The 22,984-nt window shown below is 43.7% G+C and overlaps 1 protein-coding gene and 1 non-coding gene across 2 annotated transcripts; both read right to left on the bottom strand.

Annotated features, from left to right (window-relative positions):
- Nucleotides 1–1,501: 1,501 nt before the first annotated feature.
- Nucleotides 1,502–1,588, bottom strand: LOC124693972. Its single transcript, XR_007000409.1, has one exon. It is a non-coding gene; the product is annotated as a small nucleolar RNA SNOR75 (small nucleolar RNA).
- Nucleotides 1,589–21,366: 19,778 nt separating this feature from the next.
- LOC124689275 lies at nt 21,367–21,950 on the bottom strand. Its single transcript, XM_047222829.1, has 3 exons — nt 21,855–21,950; nt 21,543–21,779; nt 21,367–21,458 (listed from the first exon to the last, which is right to left on the bottom strand). The coding sequence occupies exons 1-3, from the start codon at nt 21,948–21,950 to the stop codon at nt 21,414–21,416; spliced, it is 378 nt and encodes a 125-aa protein (XP_047078785.1). The 3' UTR covers nt 21,367–21,413.
- Between the last annotated feature and the right edge of the window lie 1,034 nt (nt 21,951–22,984).

Genomic DNA, 22,984 nt, shown 5'->3' with positions numbered 1-22,984 from the left:
GAAGGTTTGCTTGCTAGATCACTGACTATTTATTTTCTTTAGTTCACAAAAGTACACGCTGGAGTGTAGGAAGATTATCAACTGTTTTTATTTCATTCTTTAGATTGAAGTGGTGGAACTAGAGCCAGAGAAATCTACAGAAAACAAGATCAGCTCTACAACATTCAGAAAGATGGAAGCTGGCAAGGAACTGGAGGAGCAAAAGCAGAATCAGCAGGAGCAACAAACGTTTCAGTTGGAGTGCAAAAAATTCTTATTTTTTGAGAGCTGCAAAACAGTCTTAAGCTGAAGAACAATGTATTGCAAATTGTATGCTATACAGTCTACTTTACATACAAGTATATACAAAGCACAGCAAAGAGGAACTGATCCGAGACTCCTGTAACATTTTTTGCCAAATATAAACTACAGAAGGATTACAGAAAAATTTCTCGGTTGACCTGCAGTACGTTAGCCAATCCCCTGATGTGAATCTCAAGTTAAACTGCAGAATATGTTGCAGAAGATGCATTATATATTTTAATTTACATACAAGCTTACAAGTATAAGAGAAGAGCTCTGTTTCGAGTCCTGTAAATATGGTACGAATTACAAAATTCTGAAATCTAGCCACAAGTATTATAGTATAGTTAACATGCACTTCTCCAAGTAAATAGTACTAAATGTTTCACATTCCCTGTCGCTGAGAAGGATTTTCCAAGTTTATCATTCAACATGCTATAAGATGTCATGAAATGTAGCATACAATTTTTTTTTAATTGTTATGCCAACAACACAATATTAAACTTTTTTTTTGCGAAAAAGTGAAGATAATACTAGCCCATCGTTCTTACAGAAAGATCCAGAACAAACAGAAAAATACAAGGAAGCCCTTCTAGATTCCAACTCCGGCGACGAACAGGAGCCGTCGGTGGCGCGCCGCTGCCGCTGCTCCGCCTTAGGCCTTGGATTGGAGCCAGCCCCGTGGCAGCCGGGAAGTCGCCAATCGCCGGATCCGTAGATCCTACTCGCTGGAGCGCCGTCGTCGTCGCGATGGACGCCACCAGCCCACCACCATCTTCACTTTCATCTTCAAACTCCGGATCCTCCACCACGCTAGATCCGGCCGGGACACTACAAGCGCACCAGATCCGTAGACTGGCGAGCTCGAGGAAGTCAGCCGCCACACGATGAAGCTCTAGGGAGCGCCGCCGCGGAAGGGGAAGCCAGCCGACACCAAAATCCGCACCGACGCCGCCTCCGCCTCCATGGCGCCGCCGACCGGGGTCCTAACAAGCCCTACACTATGTACAAGCCTAGATCCACGGTTCCCCAACCTCCCGCCGCCGGAGCGGCCGCCGGAGGCGGAGGAAACCGTGAATCGCTGGCGAGCAAGGTGGGTTGACGGGAAGGTTTCAGAAAATCGCCCCTCTCGCTACAGTGGTGGGAGAGAGGAAGCGTCCAAGTCGCAACACAATATTAAACTTGAAACTGCTGCGGATAACAAACTTAACAACACCTGTTCTCTCAGACAAATGTCTCCTTTGTCCACATGGTGTAATAGAATGGATTACATCAGACTCATCATCCGTTTTCATCATCACAGAGAACGCGAAGGAAGGGATGACAGCAAAACAAGATCAATTCTTGAGAGCTGCAAGGAGACACTACCAGGAGGGCATGCTGGAAGAGGGTAGAGAGAGGACTAGCACAACTGAAGGTTTGCTTGCGAGATCACTAACTATTTACTTTCTTTAGCTCACAAAGTACCATCAGAGGAACGATGGAAGACCATTAATTGTTTTATTCTCATTCCTTGTAGGTTGAAATGGTGGAGCTAGTGGCAGAGAAACCTATAGGAAACAAGATCAGCTCTACAGCATTCAGAAAGATCAAGGGCCTATTTGGTTCCCGGCCAAAGTTTAGTAGTAGCCACACTTATGGCAAGCCATATTTTGTGGCAAAATTACTCCATTTGATTGGTGACCAAAGTTTGGCAAAAAAAAAAAAAAAACCAGTGGCAGTTGTTTGGTATGCTGCCACAAACGTTTGGACTGTCGCCAAAAGTTTGACAAATAAATGAGTTACACAGCCATTACAGATAATAGTTGAACCAAAAATATGGTAAAGAGATTATCAGTAGTTCAAATTCCATTACAGAACTTAGACCATTCAGTTCAGGTAGTGCATAACATTCATAACAAATGGTATGTTGAACCAGATGATTAACAGGATCTTATCAAGCTCTATTCAGCAAATATTGATAAGCAACAAAAGTAGCATTCTAACCAAACAAATTCTAGTCGTTACGTGAGTACCACACAAAGACAAAACGAGGTTGCAACCAACCTGTAGTGTTCACATATTTCAGAGCATCTCTAGCTGCGTCCCACAAACCGGCTGACATAGGCATCCCCAATGGGCCTGCCAAAGATGGTACCCGGGGACTCGAAGAATAAGAAGACTCGGAAGCCCATTTAGCGTTAAGGAAAAGATAGGTTGTATTAGGAAAGATAGAGATTTGTAATCTTACGGGTTGGGTACGAAACCCTCCCGAACTCTGTAACTTGTGTATTACGAAATCCTCGGCTCCACCCTCTATATAAGGGGGAGACGAGGGACAAGGAAGGGATCGAATCTACTGTCAACAGAACCCTAGTTTTCATAATCGGCGAGTACTTTTCGGCTGAAACCTTCGAGATCTACTTGCCCTCTACTTCTAGCAAAACCCTAGTCTACAATCTGTAGGCGTTGACAAATTAATCCTTTGTCAATTGGCGCTGTCACGTGGGAATTAGAGGTTGCAAGGAGCTGATGTCGATGGCACGTCCAGAATCGTCGACTTCGTCGGTGGCTAGCAATGCGATGGATCGAGGTAAACGGGAAAAAACTGATCTAGTCGATTTTATTCCTCACCCGCCCTCCCGTATGGATGCATGTGCCTATCTGGAGGAGCTCATCGTCATGACGTTCGGAGAATTCCGATTTGGCGTCAACAAGGAAGGATCCTACCGTCTCAAAGTTCCGATCTCGTCGGAATTTTCAGCGGTCGATTCTGACTTTTCGTCGAGTGACGAGGAGTTTTCGTCGCCACGCTTCATCGACACCAAGACAAGCGGAAAGCTCGCCAAGATCTTCAGCAACACATCTTTCGAGTCGTCTGCGGACTCCTTTATAAGCAGCAATTCCGACAGCGCCGACAGCTTCAACTTCATCGACAAATCTGCGGCCATCGGAAAGGTCTTCACCAATCTATATGATGGTGTCACCAATCCCGACAAAAATCAATGCTCAAAATACCATCAAATTTGTGCAATTGAAGAGGCAGGCCGAGCAGAACCAGAGACGTCAGAGGCTTTCGACGATTTGGGAAATCCATACGTCGATCCCGCTGATCTTAGAAGAGGCTTAGGCACTAAATATGCTGGGTCTTCATCTCGCGTAAGAGTTCAACTCCCGCAGGAAGCATGGGACAGGGCCGCAAAAGCCATGGATGGTTCAGAACCAATGACCACCACTGCTACTGTACAAGAACTACAAGCATATCAATATAGACTTGCTCGGGTGAGTACAGAGCTAGAAAAACAGATAGCATCCCTGAATAGAAGAAAAGAGGCAGCCTCCGCGTCCAGCAGGCGTCGAGCAGAGCTCAGTCGACAATCAGAAACTTCGGGAGATAGCCATAGAGACGCTCGGAGGAGAGCAAGATCTCGGCTGCAAAATATACCTGAAGAAGAAAGAGGAAACATAATTCAAAATCTCGACATGTCCTTCATGTCGATTGATACAAGGGGAAATATCATCCCGAAAACGCCAGAAGCAGGATACATGGCAACGCAAGCTTACATCCTCGCGTCCAGACCACCCCCTGGGGATCCGAGAGAAGCATTGTTCAATATGGCAATGGCTGGAGTTGGAGTTATGGGAACATCGTTCGCAGCCACGCCTCCCGAAGAAAATCCTAGGCAAAATAGTCCACGACCCACCGCAGCGGTTCAAGATCCACCAAGAACAAGTGGAGCAAGAGACACAGCAGTTCAAGTTAGGGTGGATAGAGCGCGACAAGAAAGAAGAGAACGTCAGCATTCACCAGAAGTTGCCGACGAAGATATGTGTGGACTCCCGTGCTTTACGAGAAGAGTTCGAAAGACTCGAGTCCCAAAAGGGTTTAAGTTACCCGAGAATTTCAAGAAATTCGACGGCCTGCAGGATCCCGAGGATTGGCTCGTTGATTATCTCGAGATGGTGAAGCTAGTAGGAGGAACCAGAGCAACAACCATGCAAAGTATCCAAGTTCACTTGAGTGGTGCCGCGAGATCTTGGATAAAGAAACTTCCCCCAGGCTCCATCGACAGCTGGGATAATTTCGAGGATATCTTCGTGAGAAATTTCCGATCCACCTGCAAGAAACCTGCATCATTGGAAGAGTTGAGGGCGTGTCGACAGAAACACGACGAGTCGATGAGAAAATATATACAGAGGTGGAACATCATTAAAAACTCGGCAGAGGATATATCTGACGAGAGAGCAGTAGACGCGTTCGTGGCAGGAATTCGGCGAGGAGATTTCGTCGAAGACTTAGGGAGAACTAACCCTAAGACAATATCAGCACTGATGGAGATAGCCAACAAGTGGGCAGATGGAGAAGACGCAATATATAACAAGCGACACAGGTCGCCAGAAGAGGATCGCGGTCGAAATTTTCAAAATAGAAGGCGATTTTCTCGCCAGTTCTACAACAACGACGCTCCCGGCCATATATCGGCTGGTTTCCGGGAAATCCTGGAGGGAATAGTCGAGATGACTACCAAAGGAGTAATGAGCAACAAGGCGACAATAGAGGTGATTCTCGCGGTAACAGGCAAAATAGCGGACCAAGGTTTCAAAGACCTTATGTGTCCCCCGAGAAGATGATGAACGGTCCGTGTCAGATGCACTTTTATCTCGACAGCAACGGAAAGAGGCAGTCAGGGCATCTCCAAAAAGACTGCCGCAATTTTCAAGCAATGTTGCGAGCGGCAGGAATTGCAAATGCCCAAGCAATGAACAGAAACCCCCAGGGGCCAAGGAGTCAAATCCACCTTCCACCTCCTCCCGCAATTACGGACGAAAATCGGCACCAGCTCAGAATAGCGGCAGCACCACATCCACCACCATACGTTGATCCTAACTCCAATGGTGCGGTCTCGATGATTTAGAAAGCTAGGCCATCCAACAGGGCGCAGAAGGTAATTTCACGGCAAGTGTTCATGGCAGAGAAGATGCCTCCACCAACAGTTGAGTACCTAAATTGGTCAGGGCAAGACATTGGCTTCACAATTGCGGATCATTGATACGTCTCCAACGTATCGATAATTTCTTATGTTCCATGCTACTTTATTGATGATACCTACATGTTTTATGCACATTATATGTTGTATTTACGCATTTTCTGGAACTAACCTATTAACAAGATGCCGAAGAGCCAGCTTGTTGTTTTCTCGCTGTTTTTGGTTTCGTAAATCCTAGTAAGGAAATATTCTCGGAATTGGACGAAATCACCGCCCAGGGTCCTATTTTTGCACGAAGCTTCCAGAAGACCGAAGGGGAGTCGAAGTGGGGCCACGAGGTGGCCAGATGACAGGGCGGCGCGGCCCAGGCCCTGGCCGCACCGGCCTGTCACCTGGGCCCCTCGTGCCGCCTCTTGACCTGCTCTTTCGCCTACAAATAGCCTCCGTCGCGAAAACCCCAGTACCGAGAGCCACGATACGGAAAACCTTCCAGAGACGTTGCCGCCGCGAATCCCATCTCGGGGGATTCAGGAGATCGCCTCCGGCACCCTGCCGGAGAGGGGATTCATCTCCCGGATGACTCTACACCGCCATGGTCGCCTCCGGAGTGATGAGTGAGTAGTTCACCCCTGGACTATGGGTCCATAGCAGTAGCTAGATGGTCGTCTTCTCCTAATTGTGTTTCATTGTTGGATCTTGTGAGCTGCCTAACATGATCAAGATCATCTATCTGTAATACTATATGTTGTGTTTGTCGGGATCCGATGGATAGAGAATACTATGTTATGGTGATTATCAATCTATTGTTTATGTGTTGTTTATGATCTTGCATGCTCTCCGTTATTAGTAGAGGCTCTGGCCAAGTTTTTACTCTTAACTCCAAGAGGGAGTATTTATGCTCGATAGTGGGTTCATGCCTTCATTGACACCCGGGACGAGTGACGTGAAAGTTCTAAGGTTGTGATGTGTCTGTTGCCACTAGGGATAAAACATTGATTCTATGTCTAAGGATGTAGTTGTCGATTACATTACGCACCATACTTAATGCAATTGTACTGTTGCTTTGCAACTTAATACCGAATGGGGGTTCGGATGATAACCTCGAAGGTGGACTTTTTAGGCATAGATGCAGTTGGATGGCGGTCTATGTACTTTGTCGTAATGCCCGGATTAAATCTCACTATATTTATCATATCATGTATATGCATTGTTATGCTCTTCTCTATTTGTCAATTGCCCGACCGTAATTTGTTCACCCAACATGCTTTTATCTTATGGGAGAGACACCTCTAGTGAACTGTGGACCCCGGTCCTATTCTTTACATCGCATACAATCTCATCGCAATACTTGTTTTACTCGTTTTCTTGCAAACAATCATCTTCCACACAATACGGTTAATCCTTTGTTACGACAAGCCGGTGAGATTGACAACCTCACCGTTTCGTTGGGGCAAAGTACTTGGGTTGTGTTGTGCAGGTTCCACGTTGGCGCCGGAGTCCCCGTTGTTGCGCCGTATCACATTTCGCCACCATCAACCTTCAACGTGCTTCTTGGCTCCTACCGGTTCGATTAAACCTTGGTTTCATACCGAGGGAAACTTGCTTCTATACGCATCATACCTTCCACTTGGGGTTCCCAACGGACGTGTGCATCTACGCGTATCAAGCTAAATTTCTGGCGCCGTTGCCGGGGAGATCAAGACACGCTGCAAGGGGAGTCTCCACTTCTCAATCTCTTTACTTTGTTTTTGTCTTGCTTTATTTTATTTACTACTTTGTTTGCTGCACTTAAACAAAACACACAAAAAAATTAGTTGCTAGTTTTACTTTGTTTACTGTCTTGCTCTCCATATCAAAAACACAAAAAAAAAATTAGTTACTTGTCTTTACTTTATTTGCCTAGTTTACTTTATTGCTACTAAAATGAGTAATCCTGAAGTTGAAGTTCGTTCTTTTAAGCAACAAGGTGGAGAAAGTTTTAAAGATGCTTGGTACAGAATTAGTAATGCTCATCATAGGTGCATTAAGAAACACTCCACCACTATCCTTCTTAGGAACTTTTATGTTGGTTTATCTAGTTGGAATAGGTATGTCCTTGATGCTCTTTCGGGAGGTAATTTCCTAGGTACTCCCGCCTTAGAAGCTAGTTGCATCATTGAGAGTCTAGTTGGAATACCACCTGTTAATGAAGTTAAAATTGAAATCTCTCTTGAGGATGTTATGAAAAAATTGGAAGCCATAGAGAAAAATTTTCCAAGTATTGAAACTAAATTGGAAATGTTATTGGATAAAACTGATGAACTTGATAAATCCCTAGGAGGAATTGATGAAAGAATTAGTGTCCTAGGAACTTGTGTTGCTCACGATAATCAAACCAATAGAATTGATGAACTTGAAAAAGCTATGGGAACCTTGGGTTCAACCTTCTCTTCTCTCAAGTATAATGAGAAAGCTTATGTGGGTAAGGAGCAAAAATTTATGTATGTCTCTAAAGTGCCTAAACAAAAGAATTATTATAGGCCTAAAATTGCTAAAACTCCTAGCACCACCATAGAAAATTTAGATAATGGAGCACCTAAAGTACCCTCTCGCAACAAGTTGTGTTTGCATGAAAAATAATGATGTTGATGCTTCTACTCTTGATATTACTTGATTTGCACTTTCGCGCCTAGCCGAAAGGCGTTAAAGAAAAGCGCTTATGGGAGACAACCCATGTTTTTACTACAGTACTTTGTTTTATATTTGAGTCTTGGAAGTTGTTTACTACTATAGCAACCTCTCCTTATCATGTTTTTGTGCCAAGTAAAGTTTCTATATCAAAGTTGATGTTATATTTGGGATCGCTGCGCAGAAACAGCATTGCTGTCTGTCACGAATCTGGGCACAAGTCTCTGTAGAAAATTCTAAAAAATCTGCCAATTTACGAGCGTGATCCTCAGATATGTACGCAACTTTCATTAGTTTTGAGTTTTTCCATTTGAGCAAGTCTGGTGCCATTTTAAAATTCGTCTTTACGGACTGTTATTTTTTGACAGATTCTGCCTTTTATTTCGCATTGCCTCTTTTGCTATGTTGGATGAATTTCTTTGATCCATTAATGTCCAGTAGCTTTATGCAATGTCCAGAAGTGTAAAGAATGATTGTGTCACCTCTGAATGTTTGAATTATTAATTGTGCACTAACCCTCTAATGAGTTTGCTTGAAGTTTGGTGTGAAGGAAGTTTTCAAGGGTCAAGAGAGGAGTATGATATACTATGATCAAGAGGAGTGAAAGCTCTAAGCTTGGGGATGCCCCCGTGGTTCATCCCTGCATATTTTAAGAAGACTCAAGCGTCTAAGTTTGGGGATGCCCAAGGAATCCCCTTCTTAATCGACAACATCATCAGGTTCCTCCCCTGAAACTATATTTTTATTCAGTCACATCTTGTGTTATTTACTTGGAGCGTCGGTTTGTTTTTGTTTGAATAAAATGGATCCTAGCATTCACTTTGTGGGAGAGAGACACGCTCCGCTGTTGCACATGGACAAATATGTCCTTAGGCTTTACTCATAATGTTCAAGGCGAAGTTTCTTCTTCGTTAAATTGTTATATGGTTGGAATTGGAAAATGCTACATGTAGTAATTCTAAAATGTCTTGGATAATGTGATACTTGGCAATTGTTGTGCTCATGTTTAAGCTCTTGCATCATATGTTTTGCACCCATTAATGAAGAAATACATAGAGCTTGCTAAAATTTGATTTGCATATTTGGTCTCTCTAAGGTCTAGATAATATCTAGTATTGAGTTTTGAACAACAAGGAAGACGGTGTAGAGTCTTATAATGTTTACAATATGTCTTTTATGTGAGTTTTGCTGCACCGTTTCATCCTTGAGTTTGCTTCAAATAACCTTGCTAGCCTAAACCTTGTATCGAGAGGGAATACTTCTCATGCATCCAAAATCCTTGAGCCAACCACTATGCCATTTGTGTCCACCATACCTACCTACTACATGGTATTTCTCCGCCATTCCAAAGTAAATTGCTTGAGTGCTACCTTTAAAATTCCATCATTCACCTTTGCAATATATAGCTCATGGGACAAAATAGCCTTAAAAACTATCGTAGTATTGAATATGTACTTATGCACTTTATCTTTTATTAAGTTGCTTGTTGTGCGATAACCATGCTTCGGGGAACGCCATCAACTATTCTTTGTTGAATATCATGTGAGTTGCTATGCATGTCCGTCTTGTCTGAAGGATCTATCACCTTAATGATTGGAGCATGCAAATTGTTAGAGAAGAACATTGGGCCGCTAACTAAAGCCATGAATCATGGTTGAAGTTTCAGTTTTGGACATATATCCTCAATCTAATATGAGAATAATAATTGTTGCTACATGCTTATGCATTTAAGAGGAGTCCATTATCTGTTGTCCATGTTATCCCGGTATGGATGTCTAAGTTGAGAATAATCAAAAGCGAGAAATCCAAAATGCGAGCTTTCTCCTTAGACATTTGTACAGGCGGCATGGAGGTACCCCTTTGTGACACTTGGTTGAAACATGGCATTGCAAAGATCCGGTAGTCCAAGCTAAGTAGGACAAGGTGCGGGCACTATTAGTATACTATGCATGAGGCTTGCAACTTGTAAGATATAATTTACATAACTCATATGCTTTATTACTACCGTTGACAAAATTGTTTCATGTTTTCAAAATAAAAGCTCTAGCAGAAATATAGCAATCGATGCTTTCCTCTTTGAAGGACCTTTCTTTTACTTTTATTGTTGAGTCGTTTACCTATCTCCCTCCACCTTAAGAAGCAAACACTTGTGTGAACTGTGCATTGATTCCTACATACTTGCATATTGCACTTGTTATATTACTTTATGTTGACAATATCCATGAGATATACATGTTATAAGTTGAAAGCAACCGCTGAAACTTAATCTTCCTTTGTGTTGCTTCAATACCTTTACTTTGATTTATTGCTTTATGAGTTAACTCTTATGCAAGACTTATTGATGCTTGTCTTGAAGTACTATTCATGAAAAGTCTTTGCTTTATGATTCAGTTGTTTACTCATGTCATTACCATTGTTTTGATCGCTGCATTCATTACATATGTTTACAAATAGTATGATCAAGATTATGATGGCATGTCACTTCGAAATTATCTTTGTTATCGTTTTACCTCGCTCGGGACGAGCAAGTAACTAAGCTTGGGGATGCTGATACGTCTCAAACGTATCGATAATTTCTTATGTTCCATGCTACTTTATTGATGATACCTACATGTTTTATGCACATTATATGTCGTATTTACGCATTTTCCGGAACTAACCTATTAACAAGATGCCGAAGAGCCGATTGCTGTTTTCTGTTGTTTTTGGTTTCAGAAATCCTAGTAAGGAAATATTCTCGGAATTGGACGAAATCACCGCCCAGGGTCCTATTTTTGCACGAAGCTTCCAGAAGACCGAAGGGGAGTCGAAGTGGGGCCACGAGGTGGCCAGATGACAGGGCGGCGCGGCCCAGGCCCTGGCCGCGCCGGCCTGTCACCTGGGCCCCTCGTGCCGCCTCTTGACCTGCCCTTTCGCCTACAAATAGCCTCCATCGCGAAACCCCCAGCACCGAGAGCCACGATACGGAAAACCTTCCGCAGACGCCGCCGCCGCGAATCCCATCTCGGGGATTCAGGAGATCGCCTCCGGCACCCTCGCCGGAGAGGGGATTCATCTCCCGGAGGACTCTACACCGCCATGGTCGCCTCCGGAGTGATGAGTGAGTAGTTCACCCCTGGACTATGGGTCCATAGCAGTAGCTAGATGGTCGTCTTCTCCTAATTGTGCTTCATTGTTGGATCTTGTGAGCTGCCTAACATGATCAAGATCATCTATCCGTAATACTATATGTTGTGTTTGTCGGGATCCGATGGATAGAGAATACTATGTTATGGTGATTATCAATCTATTGTTTATGTGTTGTTTATGATCTTGCATGCTCTCCGTTATTAGTAGAGGCTCGGCCAAGTTTTTACTCTTAACTCCAAGAGGGAGTATTTATGCTCGATAGTGGGTTCATGCCTTCATTGACACCTGGGACGAGTGACGAAAAGTTCTAAGGTTGTGATGTGTCTGTTGCCACTAGGGATAAAACATTGATTCTATGTCTAAGGATGTAGTTGTCGATTACATTACGCACCATACTTAATGCAATTGTTCGTTGCTTTGCAACTTAATACCGAATGGGGTTCGGATGATAACCTCGAAGGTGGACTTTTTAGGCATAGATGCAGTTGGATGGCGGTCTATGTACTTTGTCGTAATGCCCGGATTAAATCTCACTATATTTATCATATCATGTATATGCATTGTTATGCTCTTCTCTATTTGTCAATTGCCCGACTGTAATTTGTTCACCCAACATGCTTTTATCTTATGGGAGAGACACCTCTAGTGAACTGTGGACCCCGGTCCTATTCTTTACATCGCATACAATCTCATCGCAATACTTGTTTTATCGTTTTCTTGCAAACAATCATCTTCCACACAATACGGTTAATCCTTTGTTACGAGCAAGCCGGTGAGATTGACAACCTCATCGTTTCGTTGGGGCAAAGTACTTGGGTTGTGTTGTGCAGGTTCCACGTTGGCGTCGGAGTCCCTGTTGTTGCGCCGCATCACATTTCGCCACCATCAACCTTCAACGTGCTTCTTGGCTCCTACTGGTTCGATTAAACCTTGGTTTCATACTGAGGGAAACTTGCTTCTATACGCATCATACCTTCCACTTGGGGTTCCCAACGGACGTGTGCATCTACGCGTATCAATCATCCACAGCAAGTTCCTCGACCAGGACAATCGGCACTCATCCTACCCGCAGTAATTGTTGGCTTCGACGTGTCGAGAGTTTTTATAGATGGCGGCAGCAGCTTAAACCTTATGTATGCAGATACATTGAGGAAGATGAACATATCCCTGGCAAACCCGAAACCAACTGATACACGTTTCCATGGGATCACACCAGAGAAGCCAAGTTATCCGTTGGGCAAGATCAATCTCGACGTTCAGTTTGGAACCCGAGAAAACTACAGGATAGAGAATCTGGAGTTCGAAGTTGTAGACTTCCCGTCGCAATATCACGCTTTGTTGGGACGACCAACATATGCCAGGTTTATGGCGGTACCACATTATACGTACCTATTGTGGAGGTTGCCTGGACCCAAGGGACCTATCACAATTAAGGGAAGTTTCGCGCTGTCTGATAAGTGCGAGAAGGATTTTCATCGGTTGTCAGAAACTTTCGGGATGCAAGCAGAATATATGGCGCCAAGGCTCACTGATTATGATGTGCTGCCAGATACAGGGAGGTCTCTCAGAGAGCCAACCTTTAACACTACCAAGGATTCAAAAGAGGTGTAGATCCACCCGACGGACCCAAAGAAAACGACATCCATTGCAACAAACATGGATATCGCATAGGAAAGCGTGCTCGTCGAGTTCCTCCGTGAGCACTGGAAAATCTTCGCATGGTGTCCAGCTGACATGCCAGGAGTACCCAGGGAACTTGCCGAGCACCACCTCAACTTGGATCATCTCGTGAGACCAATCAAGCAACCTCTGCGGCGTTTTTCGGAACCAAACCGCAAAGCTATGTTATCAGAAATAGATCGACTCAAAGATGCTGGTTTTATAAAAGAGATATCTACGTAAGCCACGTGGGTAGCTAACCCGATGGATGGTGCCGAAGAAACACACGAAAGTCCTTCGCATGTGTGTCGACTTTACGTGTCTCAATAAACACTGTCCTAAGGATCACTTTCCCTCCCAAGGGTCGATCAAATCATCGACTCCACGGCAGGATGTGAACGTCTTTCCTTCTTGGACGCATACTCCGGTTATAACCGGATCAGATTAAAAGAAGAAGATGAAGCCAAGACAAGCTGTTCATAACACCTTACGGCGTGTTTTGTTACAAAACAATGCCCTTTGGTTTGAAAAACGCGGGAGCAACATATCAGCGGATGATGCAGAAGTGTCTTGCAACACAGATTGGGAAAAACGTACAAGTCTACATTGACGATGTCGTGATAACATCAAAGAAGGGGTCAACACTGATCGAAGATTTGAAGGAAACCTTCGACAACCTCGACAAGTTCTGTCTTAAGTTGAACCCGACAAAGTGCTCCTTTGGCGTTCCTGCGGGATAACTTCTCGGGTTCTTAGTATCAGCAAGAGGGATTGAAGCTAATCCCGAAAAATACAAGCCATCGTAACTATGAGGAAGCCAACAAAGTTGAAAGAAATACAACAGCCGACGGGGCGAGTCGCAGCTTTAAGCTGCATTCGTCGCTGAGCTAGGAGAAAAGGCGATGCCGTTCTACGCATTGATCAAACAGGGGGAGAAATTTTAATGGAACGAGGAAGCAGATAGGGCCTTCGAGAACCTCAAGCGCACAATTTCGACACCACCAATCTTGGTGGCGCCTAAAGAGAAAGAACCTCTCCTCCTATACATTGCAGCCACACCTCAAGTGGTCAGCACGGTTCTGGTAGTCGAGAGAGAGGAAGAAGGAAAGCTCCATGGAGTTCAGAGGCCAGTATATTTCATCAGCGAAGTACTGTCGCTCTCAAAACAGCGGTCCCCGCAATACCAGAAACTGGCGTATGGAGTATTTACGACATCAAGAAAATTACGACACTATTTTTCGGCGCACCCGATAATAGTGGTCAATGAAGCTCCTCTGTCAAATATATTGAACAACCCAGAAGCTACGGGTCGTGTCTCCCTTTGGGGAATAGAACTTTCCCCTCGGGACATCACGTATGAAAAGAAAGGCAATAAAATCGCAGGTTTTACCGCATTTCATTGCGAGTGGATGGAGCTACAAAACACGGGGCCTCCGCATTTATCGAGAACCCGGACTATGAACTTTGACGGGTCCAAAAGGTTGGAAGGCGCCGGAGCAGAGCGTGATATTGGTATCACCCGAAGGCGACAAGTTGAAGTATGTCTTACTGGATGACGTTCCTAAACGCGTCCAACAATGAAGCGTAATATGAAGCTCTCATACACGGGATGAAGATGGCGGAGACCGCGGCGCAACCCGACTGAAATTTTTTGGCGACTCACAGCTGGTGGCACAGCAAGTTATGAACCAATGTGATGCAGCTAATGAGAGCATGATAGCATACAAGGAGATGTATAATGAGCCGGAAAAACTGTTTGATGTATGCGAGGTAAACCACATCAGCAGATTGAGCAATGATGAAGCCGATGTCCTTGCAAACATCGGGTCACAATGTCTCGCGATCCCTCCAGGCGTGTTTTGGGAAGAAATAAGCGAGAGATCAACAAAGCCAATGAAAACAAAGAAAAAGGAGAAGGAAGAGAAATCTTCGGGTACCACCAAAGAACCATTGGAAGAAGAAGAAGAGGAACATGAGCTAGTCATGATGGTGCAAATTCCATGGATGCAGGCATACATATCATACATCCTAAGGAAAACAATACCCGACGATCCAGTTGAAGCAAGGCGAATAATTAGACGATCTAAAGCTTTTACTGTGGTAAAAGGGGAGTTGTACAAGCGAAGTATCTCGGGTGTGCTACAGAGATGTGTCACACCCGAAGAAGGAAGGATAATCCTGAAAGATGTACACGTAGGAATATGTGGGCATCATGCAAGCAGTCAAGCTATTGCGGCCAAAGTCTTCAGAGCGGGATTTTATTGGTTAACAGCAATTGAGGACGCGAAGGAAATAGTGCGAACTTGCGACGCGTGCCAAAGATTCGCCGCCAAACCTCACTCTCCGGCAGCAGAACTGATGCCAATCCCGTTTTCGTGGCCCTTTGCTCAATGGGGTCTCGACATGGTGGGAAAGCTACACAAAGCTTCGCCAGGAGGATATGAGTATATGCTCGTTGCTTTCGACAAATTTACTAAATGGATAGAAGCAAAGCCGATAAATTCACCGGACGGCGCGTCGGCAATCAAGTTCGTGAAAAGCATCGTCTTTCGATTTGGAGTCCCTCACAGCATCGTCACAGACAACGGCAGTAACTTTACATCCAAGGAGTTCAAAGCATATTATGCAGAAGTGGGCATCAAACTGAGTTTTGCGTCTGTCGCACATCCACAAACCAACGGTCAAGTCGAGAAGGCCAATGGCATCATCTGCAATGGTATTAAGAAGCGACTGTTGGGACCATTGGAAAAAGCTCGGCACACTTGGCCAGAGGAGCTGCCAAGCGTGTTGTGGAGTATTCGAACAACACCAAATACGGCGACACAGGAGACGCCGTTTTTCCTGGTCCATGGAGCCAAGTCAGTCCTGCCAATAGAAATAGAACATGATGCTCCAAGAGTTACAGAATACGATGAAGAAACTTCGAGAAAAGCTTTGGAGGATGATGTCAACGCACTTGATGAAGCTCGAGATGAAGTCCCGTCACGAGTCGCCAAATATCAACAGGACTCCGAAAACTACCACGATCGATGATTGCGTCCGAGATCTTTTCAAGTTGGCGACCTGGTTCTGCGACTCAATCAAAAAAGTCATGAAAAACTCGAGTCACCATGGCTTGGACCTTACATCGTCACAGAAGTAATCGAAGGAGGAGCATACAGAATTAAGGACAAGAAAACGGGGATTGCCGAGCCAAATCCTTGGAACGTGGCGCAGCTCGTGCGTTTTACGCTTAGATGCCGAAATATAGTCTCCTCTCGTAAACATACAATGTACTGAAACGCCCGCGAGTTTTCAGACGCACTCTTTTCCTTTTTCGGGGCACCGAGTGGGGCCGGGAAAGGTTTTTAATGAGGCGGGCTCGCGGTGCTGCAATATAATAAAGATAGTGAAATTGTATATCTTTTCGACAGGCTCGGGGGCTTCCCCCTAGAAGATACAACATATATATATATATATATATATATATAGTGCCGACAAAATACAACTCGCAAAAATATCTCGCCTTGGTATAAAATACCTCGCCAAAATAAAAATATATCGACAAATAGCGGTCAACATAAAGCTCGGGGGCTCGCACCCACAAAAATAAGCACAGTATTTATTTTGCCTTGGGATAACCTTGCATTATAAAACACTGCCATCAAAACGCCCGGGGGCTTGGCGTTGAAAATAAAAACATAGTGACTTTACAGTACAAAATACATACACAAGATACAATTCTCGGAACAGCTTATCTTCAGGGATTTCCCAGTATATTGTCTATTTTCAAGCGCTCATTATTTATAGCACGAGTGCTATGCTCAGCGTAGCTGCCCTTCATGAAGAATTCGGCGTCCATCCGAAGAAGTTCATCCATCATGTCTTCGGCAACAGGAGTAACAACATCGTCATATTTGCCGAAGTTCTTCTTCCTCTTCGCCATCTTGGCCAAGCACTTTGGAACAACTTGACCCACATCTAACTTCGGATAGCAGATTTTTATCATGATCATAGAAAACCTTGCGCCAGCAGCTAATTGGGCTCGCACAAAGCCGTGGATTCGAGGAGCATCCCGAAATTTGTCCAGCAAAGCAGGAAGAGTCTCTGGCATCTTGTTGCGAGGAAACATGGTGCCATAGACCAGAGACAGAGTCCTTGTACAGAAGTCGAGATAATCGCGAACCTGGAGTGCGCGATCCTGAAACCTGACAATCTGGCGAGTCCGTTCAGGTGTACCCCAAAAATTTGAACCATGATCATTGGCAAGCCGAAGAAGTACATTGGATCGAGCCTCGACACGTTCATCTTCAGTAGTAGCATCCAAAAAAGAACCTATTTTTTGCAAGAATTAGTAGGCAACAAGGAGATAAACAAATGAAAGTACGGCAAAGATAATGAAGCACACCTGCCATATCCAAGCTAGCATCCGTCGCCAGTTGAAGCATAAAATTTTCTCGAGACGTAGCTGCAGCAGCTTCAGCAACAGCGGCATCCTTCTCAATTATAGCATCTTGAGCTTGTTGGAGAGCAACCTTTTCCCTCTCGGAGGATTTACGAGATTGTTCCATGAGCATAAGTGATTGTTTCTTCGTGGACTGAAGCTGTTGTCGAAGTTCTTCCAAATCTTCCGCCGAATTCTTACTCGAAGAATCTTCAGCAAATGTAACAGCGACAGGGGTTTTCTTCGAATGAGACGAAGGAAAAACCTCGGAAGGACCAGGAGTTGACGTATAGTTGTCAAAAATTAACTGAAAACAGAAATTTCAACATCAATCATTGAGCAAAGATAGATTTCCATTCATTCTCATAATATATACATGTCCATTACAAAAGAAGGACCTCTAGAAACCTACTGAAGCAGTCATCGCCAAGAACACTATGGCGACAGTGCCAAAAGGGGGAGATAAACTAAAAAGGAAAAAAGCAAAGTGGTCTACTTGACCTCCGGCTTTGAAGAACTCGGAGCGGTTGTTGGCTTATATCCAAGAGTGGCGAGGATCTTCTTCGAATTGGGCTTTGCCGCTTTGATTAGCGACTGCCACCTCTTGGTTTCGATCTTCCCCGCGTCGCCAACTTTCGACCAGTCGACTTGTTGTTGACTCTCTGCAACCAAGGCCATAGTACCTTCGACGCCAACCTTTAGTCCCTCTTGACGAAGTTGGAGTCCAAGGTCTTCATTGCCAGTGAAGCACTTGGCGAGGTCAATAAAAACTGCGGGTTCCTTCTTTTTATGAAAGAAATAGGGGAAGAGCCGCGACAAGCTAGCTTCAGCTTCAGCTAGTCCATTACGAGCTTCCGTACCATGGATTTCCAGGAGAGAAAGCGCGTCCAGAAGCTCGTCATCTTCAGGATTGTCCAGCTCATACTCTTGGTGTGTTCTCCCTGCTTAAAGTATAAAAAAGAGGGTTATCAAAAGAAAAAAAAAGGGAGGCCAAAGCACGACGCGAGAAAGCAGCAAGGGGGTGAAGACTTACTAACAAAACGTCGACTCTGCGTTTCTAGTCGACTGAGGATTGATACGTCTCAAACGTATCTATAATTTCTTATGTTCCATGCTACTTTTATTACAATACTTGAGTGTTTTACACATACTTTACAACATTATTTTACATTTTCTGGCACTAACCTATTAACAAGATGCCGAAGTGCCGCTGTCGTTTTTCCATTGTTTTTGGTTTCGTAAATCCTAGTAAGGAAATATTCTCGAATTGGACGAAATCAACGCCCGTGGTCCTATTTTTGCACGAAGCTTCCGGAAGACCGAAGAGGAGACGAAGTGGGGCCACGAGGTGGCCACACACCGCGGGCGGCGCGCCCAAGCCTTGGCCGCGCCGCCCGTGGTGTGGGCCCCCGTGACGCCCTTTGACCTACCCTTCCGCCTACTTAAAGCCTCCGTCGCGAAACCCCCGTACCGAGAGCCACGATACGGAAAACATTACCGAGAGGCCGCCGCCGCGAATCCCATCTCGGGGATTCGAGAGATCGCTCTCCGCACCCCGCCGGAGAGGGGAATCATCACCGGAGGGGCTCTACATCATCATGCCCGCCTCCGGATTGATGCGTGAGTAGTTCATCCTTGGACTATGGGTCCATAGCAGTAGCTAGATGGTTGTCTTCTCCGCTTGTGCTATCATTGTTATCGATCTTGTGAGCTGCCTAACATGATCAAGATCATCTATTTGTAATGCTACATGTTGTGTTTGGTGAGATCCGATGAATAGAGAATACTATGTTAAGTTGATTATCAATCTATCATATATGTGTTGTTTATGTTTTTGCATGCTCTCCGTTGCTAGTAGAGGCTCTGGCCAAGTTGATACTTGTAACTCCAAGAGGGAGTAATTATGCTCGATAGTGGGTTCATGCCTCTATTAAATCTGGGACAGTGACAGAAAGTTCTAAGGTTGTGGATGTGTTGTTGCTACTAGGGATAAAACATTGATGCTTTGTCTAAGGATATTTGTGTTGATTACATTACGCGCCATACTTAATGCAATTATCTGTTGTTCGCAACTTAATACCGGAAGGGGTTCGGATGATAACCTCGAAGGTGGATTATTTAGGCATAGATGCATGCCGGATAGCGGTCTATGTACTTTGTCGTAATGCCCCGATTAAATCACATAGTAATCATCGTTGATATGTATTGAATCTTTATTTGTCAATTGCTCACCCGTAATTTGTTCACCCAAGCATGTTAGTTATCTTATTGGAGAGACACCACTAGTGAACCTGTGGACCCCGGTCCATTCTTTTACATCGGAATACATTCTATCGCTTTTACTGTTCTTTGCAAACAAACACCATCTTCCACTCGATACGTTTAATCCTTTGTTTTCAAAGAAGCCGGTGAGATTGACAACCTCACTGTTACGTTGGGGCAAAGCATCAATGTTTTGTCTAAGGATATTTGTGTTGATTATATTACGCGCCATACTTAATGCAATTATCTCACTACACCACAGCACTTGAACCCCAACAGATAAGTTGGTCGGGGAAGCCCCTTTTACCGACCAAAAGTTGGTCGGGAATCAGTTTTGCCGACCGATTTTATTGGTCACCGTAAGTCCGGTCGGCATATGTCTTTCCCGACCGACATAGAATTGCCGACCGACTGTTGGACACCATTGCCAAAGCTTTCCCGACCGACATTTCTTTTCCGACCAACATTTCTTTTCCAACCGACATTTCTTCACCGACCAACGGTTGGACAACACAAGCATTGGCGACCAATTTTCTGTTGGCCCTCATCGTGAAAGATTTTCCTCCAACAGTTGGACAGTGTTGCTTTTGCCAACCAACATGATACAAATTACCGACCAACATTCAGGTATTTCAGATATTGAATGGCAAAAATCATTATATTCACATATATCCACAATAGTATACATTCATATCCTCTAAAAAATGCCATGGGGAGGTAAAGCACAACCATCAATAATGATATGCATTAAGTTCATACAACAATGATTGTTCATATGTTCTCAACTCATTACAGCATAATAAAGTTTACAAAATAAGAGCTTGTCGCCGCATAACCAGGTTTACAAAATGGAAGCCAAATGATTACCATATAACCAGGCTTACAAAATGATAACAGAAAGGTAGCCTATGAGACCAAATTTACTCCATTACACAACTCATCTTGTTGATGGGAATCATCCAGCTACTTGGTGGTTTGCAGCCAATCATTTTGCATGATAATTCATATTTGAATGGGACATCTGCACAAACAAGTACAAAGTGATACAGTTAGCAAACTAGTGAAGGAAGCATGTAAATGGTGGATCACTTGGATACTAAGACTAGTAGCATGAACATGAGGTAACCATGACATACTATTAGATTGAGCTATGTAGCACATCAAAAAACCACCTACTGAAGGAAGCATAAAACAGACTAGATACGCACTGTCTTCCCGCACCGCCTCTTCAGCTGAATCCACTCACATCTTCCCTCAATTCACTGAAGGAAGCAAGCTACAATCTTCTATATTTTGGTGTTGCCTTATATTTTGTTTTATTTCATTACATTTGAAAGCAACACAGGAGAGGACAGCTAACCAACTAGACTAGGTTCGCTTCTTGTCAAGTACACAGAATTCATTCTATTGATTCTTGTTTCCTTCCATATTACAGAGTATATGAAACAGTCTTGTATTTTATTCTATTTAGAACAGTGCATCACAGAACAAGGGTGACTGCCTGGCCAGTTGCGAGTTGTGCCAAACGATGTGTGTGGTTGATTAAAAAATCATCAGTACAGAAGAACACTGGTATTCAGATTACTACGAACTGCACAGGACTAGGAAATCATCACATATTGTCTCAAAGCGATTAGACGAACAAAATCATCCGAGAGTGCAAAACTAACAGGCTTTGAACTAGAACAGCTAGTATAAAAAAAAGAATCAGTACACGAGGTTTCTCGTAAAATCAAACCAACAAGACAACTAACGTGGGCTTTGCATGAATTCCAAATAGCATACATGCGGCTGGGAGATTTAGACATGGCAAGTTGCATTACGTCATTATATGTGAAGTATTATGTCAAATTGCAAGTCTAAAATATATTTTTACACATAATTATTTAATTATTACAAAAACTAACTAAATTGTACCAACAAGCACATACTACAGGGAGGAAGAGCAGATAGTACACAAGTGTCAGCTTTACTCACATCATCTTCAGTTTCTCTCCTCGAAACTGATTTTCAACCAAAATACCTCAGCGACGAGATGAGCCAGACGCTGCTGGTTTGTAGGGCTTCATCTATCAAAAATGTTGCAGCTCAGCATAACACAAACGACAAAACATATGATGTGGATAAAACACACATGCATGAATGGCGATTACCTTGCTAGATGGCCATGCAATGGACCTTGTGACAGCATCACCGATGTATCTTAAATCATCATACTGATATGGCAGCGTAGCACCCCTTTTAATCGCCACATTCACAATTACCTCATAAGTCGCAGGCCCAAGGGGCTCCCCACCCACAAGTGTGTCTGGATCAACTGAGAGAACTGTTGCCTTAGCAACAGGAGATTCAGGACCAGTCCAAGAGTATAGAAGCACATCCATCCCTATCTGAAAAGAACAATATTTCAGAAACATGGAAGCCAGAAACATTTAATATGCAGCAAGGATGAGTGAGAAGATTACAAGGCTTTCATCTTGGTGTGTTAAAGAGTCTTTTAGATTTGCAACACCTCTTCTATGAAGATAGTCATCTTCCCCGTCCTCTTCATCATCTTCCATGTCATTATCATCCCCAAGTTCAATTCTTGAGTTCTGCCAAAAACAATATGTAACTTACTACATGCATGATGAATGTAATGCAATGAACAGATTACGCATGCAAAATAGTTCATAATGCAATGAACAGATTACGCATGCAAACGAAAGGCTATAATCTGAAACAATTATAACCTACTATACCTTTGGAAGGTTGGTCTGTAGGATTTGCATTATCACTTTCATTTGTTCCCCTGGACCTCAAAACACGTCTTTCAGTTGTATTTTCAAGTGTTGAGGAGGGTGCCTGCATAGATATGTCACAATTATAAGCTACATTAGCAAGAAAAGGACTAGCACAACAAGAAAATGAACTGAGATAGATATGTCACAATTATACCTTTCGTTTTCTCTGTTTTGGGGGTCGGCTTGCTTCGCAGACATCTTTAAGTTCAGTACTTGTTCGGCGTAATCCTAGGCGTGCCATCCTTTCCTCATTTTCTGCCACCATCCTGTTTCTAGCTAGTTCATACTCAACTTGTGCTAGCTGTTCATCAGTGACCATCACATCTTTACTCTTTCCTCGTCCGCTTGCCATTTTTCCTGCAAAAGACGCAATATATGAATACATTGCTGAAAATATAAAGCATAAGAGAAAAATTGTACACATGGCTTACTTTTTCTTAACAACTAGTCCATCAATATCTGTCCTACTAGAAAATACAAAATTAGGCTGTAGTTCTATTTTTAAATATCAGCACCACACAACAGTATTTAAATAAGCAGCCAAGTTTATCATGTAGAAATAATAGTGGCACCCATCACTATACACTGTAGGAATAAAGATACAGAAAGCAGTCAAGATTATTTTGCAAGACTAACTAATATAACAACATGCCAATCATGAGATGTTCATCACTAACAGTTCAGTGCTAAATAAGAAGGGCGTGCAGAAGCAATCAACAACAGAAATAGGATACAAATCATTCATGCCATGGCGCAGAACCAAGATGTAATTACAAATTGCCTTTGACAAAGGCCAACAAACAGTTGTCAAA

The sequence above is a fragment of the Lolium rigidum genome, chromosome 2 (genome assembly GCF_022539505.1).
Source record: "Lolium rigidum isolate FL_2022 chromosome 2, APGP_CSIRO_Lrig_0.1, whole genome shotgun sequence".
NCBI classification, from domain to species: Eukaryota; Viridiplantae; Streptophyta; class Magnoliopsida; order Poales; family Poaceae; genus Lolium; species Lolium rigidum.
The sequence above is the reverse complement of the archived record's forward strand: the minus strand, read 5'-3'. Positions and strand labels throughout refer to the sequence as shown.

Bases quoted from the DNA above. Each gene is read 5' to 3' on its own strand.
- LOC124689275 (XM_047222829.1), bottom strand. From the start codon at position 21,950: ATGGAAGATGATGAAGAGGACGGGGAAGATGACTATCTTCATAGAAGA. The intron at 21,780-21,854 runs GTAATCTTCTCA...TGTTCTTTTCAG, and splicing joins CACACCAAGATGAAAGCCTT to ATAGGGATGGATGTGCTTCT. The intron at 21,459-21,542 runs GTAATCGCCATT...CATTTTTGATAG, and splicing joins TTGCATGGCCATCTAGCAAG to ATGAAGCCCTACAAACCAGC.